This window comes from Hyaena hyaena, unplaced genomic scaffold (assembly GCF_003009895.1).
Source record: "Hyaena hyaena isolate Hyena2069 unplaced genomic scaffold, ASM300989v1 scaffold_20, whole genome shotgun sequence".
Lineage (NCBI taxonomy): Eukaryota > Metazoa > Chordata > Mammalia > Carnivora > Hyaenidae > Hyaena > Hyaena hyaena.
Window position 1 is genome coordinate 1961441 of NW_024080652.1, and position 19138 is coordinate 1980578.

At 56.8% G+C, this 19138-nt stretch overlaps 1 protein-coding gene across 1 annotated transcript in view; it reads right to left on the bottom strand.

Annotated features, from left to right (window-relative positions):
* Positions 1 to 1049: 1049 nt before the first annotated feature.
* IQCE (IQ motif containing E) overlaps positions 1050 to 19138 on the bottom strand; it is a 43267-nt gene continuing 25178 nt past the window's right edge. Inside the window, exons 15-23 of the mRNA XM_039226144.1 lie at positions 17477 to 17581; positions 15690 to 15780; positions 11503 to 11673; positions 9101 to 9124; positions 6573 to 6674; positions 6032 to 6153; positions 5026 to 5126; positions 4046 to 4144; positions 1050 to 2923 (exon numbers count right to left, since the gene is read on the bottom strand). Coding sequence (XP_039082075.1) covers positions 2811 to 2923; positions 4046 to 4144; positions 5026 to 5126; positions 6032 to 6153; positions 6573 to 6674; positions 9101 to 9124; positions 11503 to 11673; positions 15690 to 15780; positions 17477 to 17581 — 928 coding nt within the window. The 3' untranslated portion in view covers positions 1050 to 2810. The remainder of the gene's footprint in view (positions 2924 to 4045; positions 4145 to 5025; positions 5127 to 6031; positions 6154 to 6572; positions 6675 to 9100; positions 9125 to 11502; positions 11674 to 15689; positions 15781 to 17476; positions 17582 to 19138) is intronic.

Genomic DNA, 19138 nt, shown 5'->3' on the forward strand with positions numbered 1-19138 from the left:
CCCTCCCCACTCATGTCCCCCCCAAATAAATAAACTTAAAAAAAAAAACACCAAGCCATCAAGCTGCCCAGTCAGTGGCCTCCCCACTGGGTGGTCTCCCCCGGCGGGCCCTCACCTGTCCACCCCACCAGGGGCACCTCCCGGCCGAGAGCCTCTCCCGGGTCACTTGGCACGGAGACCCGCAGCCGAGCGCCCTGGAAACCGCCTACCACCCAGCTTGCCCCTCGGCACGGCACTCACACCTCCTGGCTGGGCAGCCGCCTGGTCCCGCCCCAGCTCTTCCCACTGGCACTGCCCTCTGTGCCCTCTCTCAGCGTGTGCCTGGTGGGTGGGTGCGAGTCCAGGGCCGCAGAGGGCCATGGCACTGCCAGGATCCCCCGTGACCACCTGGCTCCATACCTGGCTCCTGGGCTGGGGTCTCCCACGGCCCAGGCAATAGGAGCAGCATCTCAGTGGCCAGGCCAGCTTCAGTGCATGCCAGTGGGGGACAGCACCACTTCAGGAGGGAGGGGGGTGGCGGTGGCAGCAGCCTGGAAGCCTCCCCTCCCCTGCTCAGAAGGCCGGCTCTGGTGGGGCAGGTCAGCCGGATCAGGGCCGGGAGATGCTGCTGCTGCTCCGGCACCGTGAGGGCAGCCAGGGTGGAGACAGGGTGTGCTTCTCAGATCAGCACCGCCTGACAGCCCCCAGCCGGCATGCAGGTGCTGTGGTGACAGCAGGGCACAGTGAGCCACACATGCTCCTGGACTCCCCCTGGGAGGGCATGGACCTGTGCCTCTGGGGCGCATAGTGCCTGACGTTGCAGGTGCCTATCTCCCTTCTGCTGGACCCTCCCCAAATTGGCCTTGGTGCCCTGAGGCTGTGTCTGGGGAGCGCCTGGGGCCGAGCGGGCATATCACCATAGGCCCTCTAGGCCCTTCTTGCTCTCAGCCCTGGAAGCCCAGCCCTGTGGCCTGGAGCTCTCCTCAGGGCCTGCGGGGTCACAGAGCCACCAGGCTGGCCCCCAGAGGGCGCACACACTGCACCAGGGATGAACTCAGCCTGGACGTGCATCAGTGACTGAGGCAGCTTTGAAAATGTTTGCTTTTAATAGATCAACAAGAAGAAGCGCACAGGCAGACGAATGTACATATTTACAATGCTTGAGGGTGTCTCCTTGGAAAACACAGGCGCACAGGCCAGCCTGGACACCACGCGGGGCCTTGTTCTCCAGGCCCAAGTGATGAGTAGGATGGAGATGCCCGTTGTTTGAGTGCCGGGCAGGCCCCCAGGGCTTGCCCAGCCCCTACAGAACCTTAGCTCTGAGCTCGGGACCCAGATGAGGGTGGTCCGGTCAGTAGGGAACAGACCCCACGCATGAAACAAGCCAGGGATGGCGGTGAATTCGGTCCAGTTACCAATCGGTCCAGTGAGAGAGACAAAAAACAAGAAAATGGACTTCGCAGCCCACAGACTGAGCAAACGAGACTAAACAAGCCGAGCCTTCTGGCTGAGCTTTTTCTCCAGCTGTTGTACGGACGCAGCCGGGCCGGGTGGTCCCGGGGTGGACACAGGTGGGCGACGCTGCACACCCAGCTGGTCCTGGTGCCAGAAGCTTCCTGACCACAGGGAGGAGGCCCAAAGTTTTCCCCAGAGAAGAATTACCTACTCCCCAAGTTTGACCTTGGAAACAGTGCAGCCGGCACACTCCGTCCCGGCCAGAATGAGCTTCCTAACAGCAGCTGTGGGCCCGGGGAGACTAGGATGCCCAACCTGGGGGCACGGGGCTCTAGGTGCCTTTGACATCGCACCCATGCCTGAGGCTCTTTGCGGTCCCATGAGCAAGGGCTGACCTTGCAGACAAAGGGGGAGCTCTGTGGCACAGCCTGGGCGGGAGCCAGGGCCTGCATGCAGCAAGGGCCTAGGGCGCCCCCCACCTGTGGCCACTCTGATCCCTCCCCAGGGTGAGCCCAGCAGCACTCCTGCCCTGCCCCGGGGCCTGGGGACAGCCACCCCGCTGCACTTCTCAAAGGCAAACCTGATGCTACTTTGTGGTTAGAGTTTGGTACTTTTTAAGGCTTGATCTACCCACTGACAACATACTGCCAAACTCCTTCCTGGGCACAGCAGCTCTTGGGGACAGGGCCCTGGGAGTGGGGACGATGGCAGGTGAAGGTCTGTGTGGAGAGGGGCAGGAGGAGGAGCCTGAGGACCATGAGCCCATCTTGGGGCCCCGACGTCTTCATGTCTCATGAGACTTGGAAACGCCATGCCCTGTCACAGGGGTCTGTCCCGTCTCTCTCTTCCAGAAGGTACGGCCCGGCATATCCTGCTTCACCTACTTACTGGGTGGAGATCAGAGCACGTGGTGCTGGAGAAGATGTGGGAGAGGAAGAAGGTGCCGTCGGCGCGGCTCTAGACAAGGCTGGTCTTCCGGCTCCCGGCCAGAGGTGCCTAGGAAGCTGCTCCCGAGCACGTGAGTGCAGGGTTCCTGGCTGGAGGTGCCCAGGAAGCCGCTCCTGAGCACGTGTGTGCAGGGCTCCCCGCTGCCCTGCCCAGGCAGAAGCGGCTGTGTGTCTGACACTGAGAACCAGCCCAGCTGGCCCTTCCCGGAGATGAAATCAAGGCACTCAGGGTTCCCTGAACAACCAACCAAAAAGGTGACCAAACGCAACAGAAGAGAAGAACCGATGAGGGCACTGAGGTGTGTGTGGAGCAGGGAGCTCTTTCCTAACAAGATAAAATACTTTCCAGTCATAGTTAGGACGCACTTCATCCTCTGAACCCTGAGCTTCCCTGCAGGGCTGTCGCCGTGTGAGGGGCAGGCCCGGGGCCTAGGGTGGGGAAGTGGCCTTCCGCACGGCCATAGCCGGAGCCACCACAATCTCATCGGAGTCGTCGGAGCTGCCGTCGTCCGCGGGTCCCAGTCCCGAGGGAGAGGACAGCCCTGTAAGGAACCAGAGTGGGGTCATCACCGCAGCTGCTCAGGGCTGGGGTGCACCCCGGCTGCCAGTCTCGGATGCTCTGCACAGCACCTACTTCCTGCCAGGCAAGCCCCAGGTCAGGCCCAAAAGTAGCGAGGGAGGGAATGACCTTCGGGATTAGTGTCACACAGCACCGACCACCTGAGTCTCCAAGCTCAGCCCTGGACACTGTGGCCATTTCCAAAAGGCAGACACCTGCAGAAGGTAAAGGCCGGCCAGCAGTGGGCAAGCTCAGGCTCGGCCAGGGGTCCTGGGGGCCACCCTCGCCACAGCACCCCAAGCCTGGGGCCTGGGCAGAAGCTGTGACCCAGCGCTGGCAAGGCTGGCGGCCACCTGTGTTGTCAGAGCCAGCTTCCTGGTGGCACATCCACCTGGCAGTAAGGCAGGGCCACACGGCGCCCGGCAACCCCTCTCCTGCACTCTTCCCACACAGCAACCTTCCAGGGTCCTCCTTCTACGCTGGAAGGGACGCCACCTGTAGACCGCCTGTGCCCTGGGGGGGCCTGGCGAGGGCCCAACAGGGTGAGGGATGGGAGGAAGGGCCACAATCTGCCTGGGGAGGAGTGAGAGGGGGCCGGTGCTGGTCTGGGGTAAAGAGGGAAGGAAGCTGGGCTCAGCTGCTCCTGGCGCTTTCGAGAGAGCATACGAGAGAAGAACCTTAGGATGCTAAAATGTTCGTCTTCAAGTTTTTTTTTTTCTTCAAAAACACTGTCACAATCGGACCAAACAAAGGCCAGACAGCCCTGCTGTGAACTGAGAGCAGCGTGTGTGATAACCCCCTTGGCAGGAGACGACACAGTGTGGGGAGGGACTTCGGGAGCCTGGAGTTCTGGATGGCTCCGCAGGCCCCAAGCATGTGCGTGTCTTTCGGTGTATCCTGCTGCTGCTGCCGTTCGCTCAATACTTGGGGCCTGGGGGCCGCCATGGTGCAGCATCTGCGAGCTCTGACAGGCTGGGCCACGTGACTGGAACGGACACAGCGTGATTTCCCACGCTATGGTGATGTCCAGGGCAGATGCCCCCTCAGCTCCTCGGGACCTTCTCTGAGACCCAGTCCCCCAAAGGCCGCAGCCGCCCCCACTCACCGGAGCAGGGCTGCATGGCTGCTGGCTTCCCCGGTGCCTCGGCCTCGGCCGCCGGCCCGTCCACGGTCTCCCCGCTGCTCGCTTCACTGTCCTCTTGAGCTGAAACGACATGCAAACTAGAAGTGCCTGCCCTGTACAAGGCTGGCGTGGGACCCGGGAGGGACTCGTCACCTCCACCTGTCTTTACACCTCAGTGGGTCTGGCTTCCTCTGGTGACGTTTCCTGACGTGAAGCACCACTTCCCACCTGTCCTCAGACTCCATCTCTGTGACCTGCGAGCTCAGGACAGAAAAGTCCCGGAAATGGTCCCACTGTCACTAATAGGACCTCAGGACTGCATTTCTTGGTCCAGTGACCGTCTCAGACCTCATGGCACCACCTTCTCGCTCATTGCCAACATCACAGTAAGAGCACGAATGAGTCACAGAGGAGGAAGCGTGAGGAGAGGTCACGATCGCGGGGCCTGAAAGCAATGTCCAGGCTCTCACCTGGCATCTACTTCACGTGCGGGGAGACAGGCCCCGAAGACCAGGGCCCTGCCCGGGACACCACGTCTGCCACCGGGCAGAGCTGGGCTGGGGCTCGCCACTGGGGCGCAGCACCCCTGCCAGTCCCAGGGGTCTCTGCACTGTCTGGGGTCTTTGTGGGGCCGAAGAGCAAATACAAGCAAAGCTTCACCTAAACTCAACAAACAGGGAAAGCCCTGGCCCAGAGGGGGGAAACCAGCAGCTCCAGTTAGAGCCAAGAATCAGAACGAGTCATGATGCTCCAACCATGTGGCCTGCAGGTGCCCAGAAGCTGCCACCACTGACCCCGAAGCCACCTCTAGAGGTCCAGGATTTCCCTGCTGTGGTTGCACTGTTGGTAGGTGGCCACAGTGGACAAGCCCCCATGTGCCCACACCCCACGCTTCCGAGGCAGCGGCAGCTCTTTGCAGGGAGCTCAGAGGGCCAGGGAAATGGAGACAGAAGTGAAATTACCAGGAGAGGAGGCAGGCCAGGGTGGAGACGACGGCTGGCTGTGTGTGGCTGGAAGGGGCCTTCTCCTGGACGCTGTGGTGATGGTCCTCTGACTGGCGGCACTGCAGAAGAGAGACAGGCCAGCTGCTTGGACTTCACAGAAGGCCCACATGGACTGAGGCCCACAGCAGGACTCACGGATGTGCGGGAGGCCAACAGCACTGGTGCATGGCTGAGGTCAGGGCCAGATGCCTTCCTTTCCGTCTCCCGTGCCTTTCCCATCCCAGTGGACATGGTCACTGGCCCTGCTGGCCACGCTGGGATGGACCCTGACCCACGTGGAGTCCCCAGCTGTCCTCGCTTACAGGGAACCAGGACCATGAGATTCTGGCTACACCTGGCTCTCCTGTGGGGGAGAGGAGCTGAGACTGAAATTGGGGAGGAAGAGCAGGGCGGGGAGGTGCAGGGAGCCCGAGCCCGGGAGCAGCGCAGCCCCCCCCCGCCCCAGGGACACTCCCTCTGCTTCCATGCACACCCCTCCCAGGAATACTCCAGGGAGCACCACCCCCCCAGGGGAATCAGATGGACTCCGAGGCTCTGCAGCCAGTGCCCCCGCAGGTCTGGCAGCAGTGGTGCTACGGGGAACAGCATTGTTGCCCCAGGAAGGCTCTGACGATGCCAATCTTTCCCAGGACACTGGGGTGGTGTCACGTTTTGTTTGAAAAAGGACTATGCGTTAGGACAAGATGGCCAGCCTACAAAGTGGCGGGTGCTGGAACCACGCAGAGGACCGTTGCAGGAAGGCATCTTCCTGAAGGCCAGAACTCGCGGGTTATCCCAGCTGCACACATGGGTGGAACTCCTCACGGGGTGTTTTCGTCAGGGCGACCCGCCAAGGTCCCAGCTCCCACTCCCTGCACCTGTGCACTACAGGCAGGCCTCCTGGACGGGCAGCTCCCTGCGCTGCGTCTGTGGCGGGCATTTCCCAGGGACACAGAACAGAGGCAGGCCTGTGGGTTGGATTTACCTGTGCCTGATCCGTGCCAGGTGCGCCCGGAGGACGGACTGGATGGCGGTGACAGCCTCCTCCTGTCCCAGGCTGCCCTCCGCCTGGACGGTGGGGCTCGGAACACGTGGTGACAGAGGGTCCTGCAGCAAAATGACAGTGGGTGTGGCCAGAACCCCGCCTGGCCCTCAGGGGCCCCGTTCCAGGAGGCTCAACTGGGTACTAGGTGCTTAGCAGCTTCCTGATTCTCAGATTCTAGAGATTCTTAAAATGAACATCTTGTTTTCACAGAGCAGGAAAATGCTTACCTTCACGCATTAAGATTATATCTTAATTGTGAAATGGATGAGCTATCTAGCATGTGAGCACCTCAAAGCGGGTTGGCCCCTGACGTTAAACCCATCCGAGCCTGCCTGGCCTGATGTGCCTTGTGACGGACAGTAAGGTACAAGGAGGGATATGAAGACAGGAAGATGCCATGCTGCCTCTGTAGATGAGGCAGGAGATGCAGAAATGGGGAGAGAGAGGTCAGCGCGTTGCTGTGCCCGTCCCCGGGGGTTACCTGGCTGGGCAGGCCGGGGAGCCCCGAAGCATGCCCTTGGCTTGCTAATAGCTTCGCCCGCGTGAGATGTCCTCTGAATGCCGCCTGAAGCACCGTAGCTGCCTGGCAGGGACCGAGGAGAGAGGGAAAGGGATGTTAATTCCCCTAGAAGATGGCAGGTGCAGAGAAGGGAGACCAGAGAGCAGAGCCCGAGCAGCAGAGAAAGGACTTCTCTCGCTACTGCATCACGGCAGCTGATCCCGCAGGAAACCAGATCCTCTGTTAAAGGCTATTAAATTTAGCTGCTAGTATTCGTCCATATTTTACAGTAGTTATGTTTCTGTTTGGGCAGTTTATGCTGCACCACAGCTCTTCATACACATCTTCCAAAATCAGGTAGGCCAGGGGTGCCTGGGCAGCTCAGTCAGATGAGCCTCTGACTTCGACTCCACATGATCTCACAGTTCGTGAGCTCTCCACACTAGGCTCACTGCTTTCGGCACAGAACCTGCTTGGGATCCTCTATCCCCTTCTCTCTCTCTGCCCCTCCCCGCCTGTGCTTGCTTTCTCTCTCAAAAACAAACAATAAGAAAACACAAAGTCAAGCAGGGCAGAACATGATCTCAAACTGTTGCAAAGGAATTGTTTATCCTTTGAACTTAATCTTCAATAATTTCTTCAGACGCACACGTGAACGCTCTGCTGAGTTCTGGAATCAGGGTTGTAGGTCTCGGGCAGTGGCCGCCAGACCAGGGTGAACATGGCACAGCGTGACAAAGGATTTCAGCTTTCACAGCATTTTAGGGGAATGACACGCTATTACGTTGAGTCTCTAAACATCGTGTGTTTAGAGATCTAGATGCTTCCAGAATCAGTCATGGAAATAAAGCCACCTTTGCTTTGTCCCTGTTGAGAAGAAGGTGAAGCTGATATCCTGAACTCAAGGTTAAGAAACAGGCCCAAGAAGGGGCACCTGGGGGGCTCAATCTGTTGAGTGTCTGACTTTGGCTCAGGTCATGATCTCACGGTTCATGGGTTCGAGCCCCGCTTCGGGCTCTGTGCTGACAGCTTGGAGCCTGGAGCCTCTCTGGACTCTGTGTCTCCCTCCCCCTCTGTCCCTCCCCTGCTCATGCTCTGTGTCTCTCAAAAATAAATAACCATTAAAAAAAAAACAAACAGCCCTAACAAAGTACAGTAATGGAACCTTCGTTAAGGCAAATACATATGCAGGCTCACCCAGGGGGCTCGCGGCACAGGGGTGACAGGGACCTCCCCACACACAGACGACAGGGATCTAGGGCTCCTTGTGGGCAACACGGGCTGAGGGTGATGGCTGCCAGCTTACACCACCCAAAGCTTGACAGAAGCCCAGCCCCCTGGACGCACTACAGCTGCCTGGCAAGGGGTGGATGCTCAGACCCAGGACGGCCAGGAAGCTCGCGGCAGAGCACGACAGCCCGCACCAGCCGGCTGGGAAACACACAACAGGTCCCTGGAGGAGTCCCGGATTCACCCATTCACCCTCCCGTTCCACAGATACTTGCCGAGAGCCTACCACGTGGCAGGCTCCACTCTGGGAGCTGTGGACACAGTGGCCCAGGCAGAGATGATCCTTGCCTCTGCGGAACCTCCATCACAATGCAAGACAAGCAATTAAAAAAAAAAGCAAACTATCAAAATATCAAGTAGGGATGAAAACTACAGAGAGAAATAAAGCAGGACACAGGGCTGGAGTGATGGCTGGCACAGGGTAGTTGGGGCGGAGGCGGGTCTCTGAGAAGATAATGTTTCAATACGGACCTGCATAAAGCAAGGGGGCAAGATATGCACGTATCTGGAAGAAGAGCCTTCTAGGCAGGGGGAGCAGCAAGTGCAAAGGCCCTGTGGTGGGAATATGCCTGGTGGTGTCGAGGAGTGCTGAAAAAGCCTCCAGACTGGCTAGAGAGGGACAGGGCTGGAGGGTCGCCAGGGCGTGTGGCACAGAGGGGGTTTAGGCCACAGCTTTGGATTTTGTTCTGAGTTTGAGAACAAGGCTTATGCGGCAGTGGCTGTTATGTATCATGGAAGACATGTTGCCCTGGAGGCCGTGTGGAAAACAGGCTGGGAGGCAACAGCATCAGCAAGGAGCTGGGCGGGTTGCAGCCCCAACACCTCCCGGCCGCGCCCAGCCCGGCTCTCCCGGCACACCTGGCTCGAGCCCTAAACCACACCTGTGCTCTGACCTGCGATGGTCCGTCTGCTGTTTGTGTCAACATCGTTTTGGGCCTGAGGGCCCCCGGGTGCCTCACTCTGAACTGATGACCGAGAAAAGTGTGAAGAAAGAAAGAAGGAAGGGAGGAAGGGAGGAAGGGAGGAAGGGAGGAAGGAAGGAAGGAAGAAAGAATCTCAAAGTGTGAAACTGCCCGAATACTCAGTTGGTGTTCACATCCCCTGGGGCTGACATCACCAAAACAGGCGCCTGGGATGCTTCCTGAGAGATACGTCCCACCCGCACTCTGCTCCAGTGCAGAAGTACATATTCTAAAACGGACGAAATAACTGTTGCTTACCTCGTCCAGAACAGCCCTTTTTTTCTGAAATAAAGAGATAAGTCATGAATTAAGTCATGAATAAGTCATGAGGGTGAGTTTTTTACCAGAGTATTCCTTTCCTGATCCTGCCCCCCCAACGGTTGCCATGGATGGAAAAGCAGAGTCAAGGTAGCGGGCTCACCCCTCACAGAGAGCCCCCCTCCCACATCCCTGGGGCTCACTGCATCCCTGATCCTCCTTGGCCCAGTGGACAGTGTTGAGGGGCCAGTAGCCATAGCTGGATAGCCAGCTTCCTCAGGCCAGGTCACAGTTAAAGACAAGCCACATTGGTGTCGCCTGCGGCTCTTGGCCAGCCCGCAGGAGCGATCGCTGAGATGTGACTCATGAGCATCACCATGTGTCTTCAACTCCGGGTGGGGAAGCCCCTCCCCACAGCCGGAGCTGTCCCCACCCAGGTGCCCTCTCCAGGGGGTCACGCGGTGGCTGGGCACTGCCCGCTGGACAAAGTCGTCCACAGGTCTGGGTCACTGGCTCCCAAATCTGACCCATCGTCAGAAGCACCCAGAGACTTGGGAAAGGCAGGCTACGCCCCAGACAGGCTGATCCAGACAGGTCCCAAGAACGTGTATTTTTATAGATATAAGTGAAGCCCAAGTCTTCCAGTGTGGGAGCCCCAGGATGATACGCGCACAGTCCATCAAGCGTGCATTAGCCAGCGTGCTGTCAGTATTAATCAGAGCGCACGACCCCTGTAGCTGTCACAGAAGAGGATTCGTCCCTTGACAGGTTAAGGGAAAATGGAGTATGAGGACCAGCATGGTATAAAAGAAAGAAAGAGAGAGAAAGAAGGAAAGAAAGGAAGACAGAAATATATGTCTGATAACAGTCACTATAGAAACTGGCCGAGATCATCTGCAGCAGCAGATGAGGACAAGGAAGGCACTGGCTGGGATACGGGGTAGGAATGACGAAGTCTGACATTAAGCCTGAAAAGAGCAGAGTGGAGGAGTGGAGATGTGCTGTGACTTGAGACACACAGGAAGAAGGAATCGTGTGGCCAGTGGAAACAGCCTCTGAGTCAGGAGACATGTTGGACTGTGGCCAGCACTGCCTGCGGTTCACCCCACAGCTCACGGGGTGTCTCGGTGGCTCGGTCACTTAGGTGTCCAACTCGTGATCTCACCGTTCGTGGGACCGAGCCCCACACGAGGCTCTGTACTGACAGCATGGAGCCTGTGTGCGATTCTCTCTCGGTCTCTCTCTCTCTCTGCCCCTCCCCACCCTCTCTCCCAAAATAAGTAAATAAACCTAAAAAAGAAAAAAGCTGGGTGTGGGGCACAACCACAGTGACCAGGAGGGCTCCGGGCAAGTCTAGGGCCTCCCTGCTCACAGCCTCAGATGCCCTCGAACGCCAGCATGAGCCCAAGACCTGCAGACCCAGAGGACCTCGATTTCCAACCAAGTGGCCTTTGAGATGTTTTATTCTCACATGTAGGTACGTGCGTTTCATTGTTCTGAGTTCTTTTAATGCGGAATTGTGAAGGAAGGAAGGACTTCACTCATGAGTCATGAAGCAGGCCATGCCCCAGCTCCTGGCAGGAAGGGGTGGAAGCCCGTGCCTAGAAGGTAGGGAGGAGCGAGCGAGGGCGCTGCTCTCCCAGCACCTTTTGTGTCATCTTTTTAATGCAGCAAATGACTGATCAGGAGAAACAGACAAGTGGCTCAGGAACCACAAGCGCCATCCAGCTCTGGGGTAAGGAGGACTGGGAGCCTGTGATGCCTCCTTGTGCCAGAAACAAGGGCGCCTACAAGGCCACCGGCCCGACGGGAGCCAGCCCCAAGTGCTCCCACCGCCCAGATGCGGGATGGCCTCCACGCTACAAAGGCTACAATGATGACCCCTGGACACAGCACTGCTGCCACCCAGCAGGAAGGGTGGGAAGGACCTGTCCGGTTGCTGAGCAACCACCAGACCATTCCCTGCTCGGAAACCAGTGCTTACCTAGCACTCAAAGCTTTGACCCTGCCTTTCTGGAAGGCCCGGGAGCTGTGCTCTGGTGACTAGCTGGTAAGGAAGACTGCTTTACAGAAGGGTGACAGACACTAAGGGGTGGGGGTAGGAGGGCAAGGGGATCGTGGGCCCCGCACTTGGGATGGACCCGCCTCGCCCTGCGCCCAGAGCTCGGGATGGACCTGCCTTGCTGTGGGCAGAGGAACAGGGCAGTGATTCCACGATGTGGCTGCCGTGTGCACCGGCTCACTTCCTTCCCCCAGGACCCACTCCTCCACTGTGGGGCCGGGCGCTGGTGTCTCCCTCACCCCCCATGGCATTCTCCTCTCCTGCACTTTCCCACGTGCCAGCTGCTGCGTGTAATAGGGGCTCCGCGCGCAGACCATGGCAGGGCCTTCCGGGCTCTCACCTGGTGTCTGTATGCCCTCCACCGGCTCTGCACGACCCTGGCCGCCGTGTCTCTTCGGCCCTCGGAGCAGGTGGATGGGGGCCAGGAGAAGCCCTCCTCGCTTGTGTCTGGCTCAGCATCCTGCTGACAGGGCCTGCTGGAGGGAAGTGACAGTCCGGGCTCTTCTGGGGTCTGTGGGAAATTCAAGGTGCAAAGGATGATTAAGCCAGGCAGGGAAGACGGGGATCCAGTAAGGTGGCAGGTGTTACTTGGCACGACACAGGCAAAGCTCGTCAGACGAGACTTTCAGTTTAGAGGAAAAATCTGCACCCACGCGTCCAGCCTTACAACAAAAGACGTCTGCAGAAACAACGTGTAGCTAACAGATTTCAGCTCTATCTTCATCCACCTCCCTAACGCTGGCGGGGGCAGTGCTCCCCTGCGGGGTGGGAGGGTGCTGGGAGGTGGCCCCTTCAACCTAGGCCGCACTTCCTGAGTGTTCCTGCCAGGTTCACCGGCTTTTCAGGCATCTTGTTTTTGGTCTTTTAGCCTAAGACTTAGAGCAACAGGACCTTGTGATTAGAGGAATCTGATATGTAGCTTGGTTTTCAAGGTGAGAAGAATTGCTACTTTGATCGTTGAAATAAACCTGATATCTACCACACTGAAGGGTCCAAATTCATTGTCTGCAAAGACATCTCTCAATGAAAACAACATATGGGACTATTCATCTCGCCCACGGAGACACGCGTAGCTGGAGAATGCCCTTGCAGAGACTGAAACTTAAAAACTGCAAGGCCGCCCTGGGTTTGAGGTACCTGGCTTGCCGCCCAAGCCCCAGTGCCCCCGAGTGGGTCAGCCACTGTCACCCAGTACCCCCGCTGCCCAACCTCAGGGGGCTGTCTCCTGCCCCAGTCATAATGCACCCCCACATCTCTGCTTCTCTGGAGCCAGGAAAGACCCGTCATCGTGTCCCAACCTGAGCAAAAAAGTGACATCAGTCACCTAAAGATAAAGGAACATTTACTCAAAAACTCTAGGCAATCAGCTGAAAGAATTCTAAATTTTCATGTACATATAAATTCCTCAAGGCCACCGTTAAAAACAGACACCCCCCCCCCATTTGTGTATTTATTTTATTTTTCTAAGTAGGCAATGTGCTCAGTGCGGAGCCCAACGTGGGGCTTAAACGCAGGATCCTGAGATCAAGCCCTGAGCAGAGACCCAGAGCCGGAGGCCTAACCGACTGAGCCATACAGGCGCCCCCCCCAACCCCCCAATTTAAACCTACAACTAATCCTTCATGTTCAAATGCTGAGGGCCAAGTCCCGCAGGAAAAAAAAAACAAAGCCTGTGTGATATACATGCCTGTTGTAAAAAATTCAGACTATACTAGAAGAAAATTAAAAAGCGCTCATGATCCCACCATACTTTGGTAATCCATTCAGACATCTTCCCGGGTTTTATAAATTTTTTTCCTAATAAAAAGGGATCAATGCTATGACTTTTTCTGGAGGATTTGTTCCCATCAAACAATAGGTCACAGGCAGCTTTCTGAGTCAGTAAACGGAAACCCTTGCATCCTTGGTGGTGGCTGTATGATGTTCTGCTGACTCAGTTCACAGTGTGTGGGCACCTGTCCACGGCACGTGGCACCACTCACACAGATCGGCAGTCCACGGTGGGCGGGCACCTGTCCACAGCACGTGGCACCACTCACACGGGCCTGCAGTCCACGGTGGGTGGGTACCTGTCCACGGCGCATGGCACTGCTCACACGGGCCTGCAGTCCACGGTGGGCGAGCACCTGTCCATGGCGTGTGGTGCCACTCACATGGGCCTGCAGTCCACGGTGGGTGCGTACTTGCCCACGGCACGTGGCACCACTCACACAGGCCGGCAGTCCACGGTGGGCGGGCACCTGTCCATGGCATGTGGCGCCGCTCACATGGGCCTGCAGTCCACGGCATGTCTGCACTGCTGCCTCGAGGCTATAAGATCCGTTTCTGCCATTTGTAGGGACACAAACCTCTGGGTGGCATACGATGTCTACGTAAGTACCAAGTGTAATTCTGACTCCGAGCAAATCGCCCAGAGCCCTGTTGGGAGGAATGGAGAGAGTGATTATGGATATAATCTCGTGAGGAAAAGAACTGTTATCATGGGTCCCTGCTGACACGGACGCTCTGCTCGCACCGAGTCAGGAGGATCGAAATCCCAGACTCCTGGAATCAGCCGGAAAAGCAGCACGCCTGGCGGTGGAGGTGCTCGAAGAGGTGGCCCTGCAGTCTCGGCTCAGGGTCCTCCGGGCGACAGCGTGGGGCTTGAGGGACTGGGAGCCACAGCCAGGGCCACCCTCCCGACCGGACATGCTCGAGTGCGCCTGAATGCGCTGGAGCGACTTTTCTCCGTCTCCACGTAGACACGCTGGGGAGGCAGCGGGAGGACATGTGTTTCTTCCTGTGTCTGTGAGCAGGCCTGAGCAAGCCTCCCTGCAGAGGGAGGGACTCCAAGAACCAGACAGATTAACAAAGGAAGAAAAATCTACACTGACTTCTGCTGGTGCCTCCCAGGGTCAAGATCACCCGGAGCAGCCACGTCACAGTCGGTGAGCCCCCCCCTTGGAAAGACACTGTCATCGTGCCCCTAACAGTGATGCGGCGCCTGGGGACAGATGAGCCTGCACACCCCTGCATGCCCCTGCATGCCTGGGCTGCCAGCCGCCCTGGCCAACATCCCCGGGGGTGGTCAGTGCGGGTGTGTAGGTAAGGAGGGGGTCTCCTGGGAAGGGACGGTCACACACACTGGCTTGCTGCCTGGACCCCGGCCCAGGGAATCTGCGGGGCTCAGGCTATTCTCCAAAGCACCGGGAAAACCTCCGATCCGCAGCCCTGGCCTGCGAGGTGTGCCGGGGCCAAGGCTGCCGTGCAGACTCCAGGGGCTCCAGCAAGCGTGCACCGTGAAACTGCCTTCCCCTGCCTCATGGCAGGGCTGCGCTCCTCGGCTTCTCCAGGTCTCGACTTCTAGCTCTTTCCTTTCTTGAAGTGCACGCAGTGTCACGTGGAAGACTCGCAGGGGGGGGCCCCACCAGAGAAGCCTCGGGTGGTGGAAGCCAGTCCAGGCTCGGAGGCCATCAGGAAGACGCACCCCTAGAGCCGCGTCACCCTCCTTCCTCCTCATGGCCAATGACCATCTCCATCAGGCCGCTTGCTACCACACAGGAAGTCACCTTCGAAGCGACAGCACTTCTGGGCTAACGGGCGTGTCAGGGATAGCCTACCATCCAGTGGACTCCCAGGTCACCGCGTCTTTGGCAGAAAGAGGCTCATGGAAAAAGGGCCACAGAGAGACTGCCACGTGTACCCTACCGTCTCTGACATGCGCTCATTTTGGACACTTCCCAGACCAACCTGGTTTGATCTACCACACATTTACATGGGAAGGTCCTCTCGGAGCCCAGTGTGGCCTCAGGGTTTTAACGCTTCTGCCATTTGTTAACGGGTGTACCTGCCATCTGGAGAAACCTATCAGTTGGAAAAAAGGATTAGCTAGGAGGACATTGAGCCCCCGGCAGCCCAAGTGCAGGTAGCACTGAGCCAGGTGTCATCAGGGGAGCTCCTCACGGCCACAGAGACCCCCTCAGTGCAGCTGCCTCCACAAAGCAGCGGGACAGGAGGGTGCTTGGCTTGCACTTACCCCTGATCTCCAATCTACCATTCACCACACATGCCTTCAACACCTGGACATGTGCAACATTCGGTGGCAGAGGACGCCTCCTCCGGGCCAGGCCTGCTCTCTGCCCTAGTCAGAAGCTCACACTAAACACGCAGGGTTGGGTACAGGATGTCCTCACCAAGTATCACTCCTTCCCTGTAGGGCCTCCTCACACTCCTCTCACCCGCTGATGGACAACCCTCGTGGGGCAATTACACTTCCTGCATATGTGAAATCTGGGGAAGATCTTCACTGGGCAGCTTAGCTGACTGAGACTCAAAGCTAGTTCAAAAAGTCACTTAACTAACAGTTAGTTTAGAACTCCGGATTCAACACACACAATTTATGGAAATCAGTGGTGATAAGAGGGAAGTGGATTGCCAGCCTTGGAGTCAGGAAAATCCTGGGGACAGAAACAGCAGAACCTTCACGAGTCAGCCGAGAGCCCCACTGCACCCGGACGGGAAGCCAGAAATGCAGCTGGACCATCATACCTCGGCAGTCGTTTCCATGGGGTCGTCGGTTTCTTCTCGCTTGATTTCTTCCAGTTCTCGAAACTTCCTGGTAAGTGTTTGAATTTCCTCTCTAAAGTGGGAGGGAAAAGACACCATCTTACTGGTCATGGTGCCATGACACGTGTCTGTGTGTGGCACAGCCGCCTGTGGAGCTGGCGGGGCCACCAGTCCCGGAGCGACGCGGGGCCTTGGCTACTACCCCTCCTGCGCCGCGGGCCAGTCCGGGGTCCCCACCTCAGGATTGCACTCTGCAGTCTGTGTCCTTGTCTAGATCAGGGGCCCTGAGAGGGCAGGGACAGAGATGCCCAGGCAGCACCGGCTCCGGACCGTGGTAAGAGGTGGAAAAGTTCTGAGGGCATGAGGGACGAATGGGCAGGAGTTATTTGGTTTTTATTATTATTTTTTTAAATTTCTTAATTTTAGATGAGTATGTGGGGAAATCTCAGGCAGGCTCTAAATTGTCAGCACAGAGTCCAACGCAGGCTCGAACTCACGACCATGAGATCATGACCTGAGCCAAAGTCACATTCAACTGACTGAGCCGTCCAGATGCCCCCTATTTGGGGGTTTGACAAACAGTGTGACTGGAAGAAAATACAACGTGTGCCTTCGCTACAGGTTTCCAAGGCCAAGTAAGAACAACTCTACCCTATGGGGCACCTGGGTGGCTCAGTTGGTTAAGTGTCCAACTTTGGTCATGATCTCACAGTTTGTGAGTTCAAGCCCCACGTCGGGCTCTGTGCTGACAGCTAGTTCAGAGCCTGGAGCCTCCTTCAGATCCTGTCTCCCTCTCTCTCTGACCCTCCCCTGCTCACGCTGTCTCTCTCTCTCTCTCTCTCTCTCTCTCAGAAATAAATAAAACATTTAAAAAAAAAAAAAAAAGAACAACTCTACCCTGTGTACCTACCCTTTCTGGTCTCCTTCAATCCTGCCTTCTGACAAAACCCAGTCAGTTCTCCTGGAAATGAACATTTTATTCATTCCAGTAGTCTGTGTCTTACTTATTATTCTGAGCGCTAAATACTTCCGCTCAGGGTTCTCACCTACTTTTGGGGCATTTTTTATTGAGGTGAAATTCATGTAACGTGAAACTCCCCGTTGCGAAGCCTGGGGTGAAGTGGGATTTAGCGCATGCGCTGTGTGGCACAGCCGCCGCTGGCTCCTGAACGCCCCCGCCGCTGGCTCCTGAACGCCCCCGTTGCACAGAGCCCGTGCCTGGCAGCAGCCCCTCCCCTGAATTTGCCTAGCCCTGTATTTAGGAACCCGGCCCCATGCAGCCTTCCTGTCTGCTTCCTCCGCGCGACACGAGGTTGGTCCCCGCTGGCCCATGTGTCAGGGCCTACTCCTATTGTCATACGAACATACTTGTTTCTCATCTATTTCTCAGAGATGGGCTTTGGGGCTGTTTCCACTTTCTGGCCAACTGTGAATGGTGACACTGAGGGAGCAGGAGGCAGGCGGCTCAACACTGGGCTGTGTCCAGACCCGGGTGACCCCCCGTGGTGATCACAGCCGCGGTGAAAGGTGCGTGCCGAGGACCGGGCATCACGTCAGAGAGGCAAACACCGGCCTAATCATGAAGACCCCTTTCCAAGAATTGGGAATTTTACTCCGACAGAAAGGAAGAGCCACTGAAGGATGTCAGGGCGGGAGTGATGGAACCAGGCTGGAGCTGTATAAAAGCCACTGCGGAAGCTGTGCCGAGGAAAGACGGAAATACTTTGAGTTGTGTGATCTCTTTACAGCTCTGCCTCTCATGCACTCACCTCAAAGCCTCCTCTCTTCCTCTTCTCTCCTCTTCACTTTCCTTTACGCTCTCCAGCTCCTTCTGCAAGTCGGCGTTTGTCTGTAGCAGCTGTCTCACTTCCAAACTGAGCACACAGAACCAGAGACATTTCAGTGCCACAGCAACAGCGATTATCACCGAGCAGGAAGGGCTTTCAGAAAACGTCACGCAGCCCGACCTCCCCGTGATGGGGGTGGACACACAGCCCGACCTCCGTCCCCTGTGACAGGGTGGGCGGCAGGGGCACTCGCTTACAGCCACACAGAGTCAGAGACAGACCCGAGAGGCCCGCCAACCCGGCGGCTGTTCATGCAGATATTCACTGGGCACCTGCTAGGCGCCAGCGACCATCCTGTGCCTAGGACACAGAGGTGAGCACATCACACGAGCCGTGGGCCCTGCTCGCACGGGCCTGTCTCACGCGGAGGCGCTATCCCAACAGGCACAAAATCAGATTCATAAACCACATGTGAGGTGGGTGCTGAGGCTCCTGCCGCCCAAGCCAGGGCACTGAGGACGAGGGAGGTTACCCCATCACCTCCAACTAAACTGCTGCCCAGTGGGTTCTCCTGGGTCCCACAGGTAGCACGTGGCTCCAAGACAAGACCCCTGTCTGACCTCGGCTCCACTGGTCACTGTCCTGTGACCTAATGTCCAAGGTTCACTTACTCTCCATGGGAGTCAGAGGGGACACCATGACTGCTTAGCAGAGCACCTGTCACTTAGTAAGGGCTCAGTAAGCGGAAGCTGTCATCAGGCCACGTGACGGCTGAAGATAAAATCACAGATGTTCTTTACCTTTCCAAGCGACTAGCCCAATTTTTAAAACCTCTCATGAAACACTAATTTTTACAAAGAACCTACCAATTAGCAGAGATGCACTTGGATTGGAGTAAGAACAAGGGGAGTGTGAAGTGATTTTCCTCTGCCATAAACAGGCAGCAGAGAACTTAGTAGGTGAGGAGTCAGCTAGGGAGTCCTTCTCAGACCTAAGTGTGCACATGAATCGCCAGGAGGTCTCATTAGACACACAGATCTGGGTCTGAGAAGGTTCTGCATCTCTAACCAGCTCCCAGGGGGGCGGGGCCGAGGTTCTGCATCTCTAACCAGCTCCCAGGTGGGCGGGGCTGACTTCTGCATCTCTAACCAGCTCCAGGTGATGCTGAGGCTGCCGGTTGCCCAGGCCATACTCTGAGAGATAACTCCCATCTCAGAAGACACGTGGGTGTGGCTTACTCATGACAGAGCTTTGACCAGAGAAGCCACCAGAGAAGGGAGGAGACTGCATTTTCAGTAAGCTACAATTCAAGACACTAGAGAAAAAAACAGTGAATAAGCAAAATCTGCAAGCTTTTCCTTCCAAAGTCTCAGTGTCACAGGGACCGCTTCAAAGCATGTATGTCTCATGTGTTTACACTACACCCTTAAACATATCACTGACTCTAAACCTTAAGGACAATCTAACTGATGGCCTATCTATTTCACAAATCAATGAAAGTAAATTACTCTCTAATTAGGAATTTGGAAATGGCTCTGGAATTCAGAGTCAAGAGATTTAAATGACCCCTCCCTCCTTTCAATAACGTAATATGGGCAATTACTATCTTCTTTTTACCGCTAAAGTGGCTTTTATTTCACATGC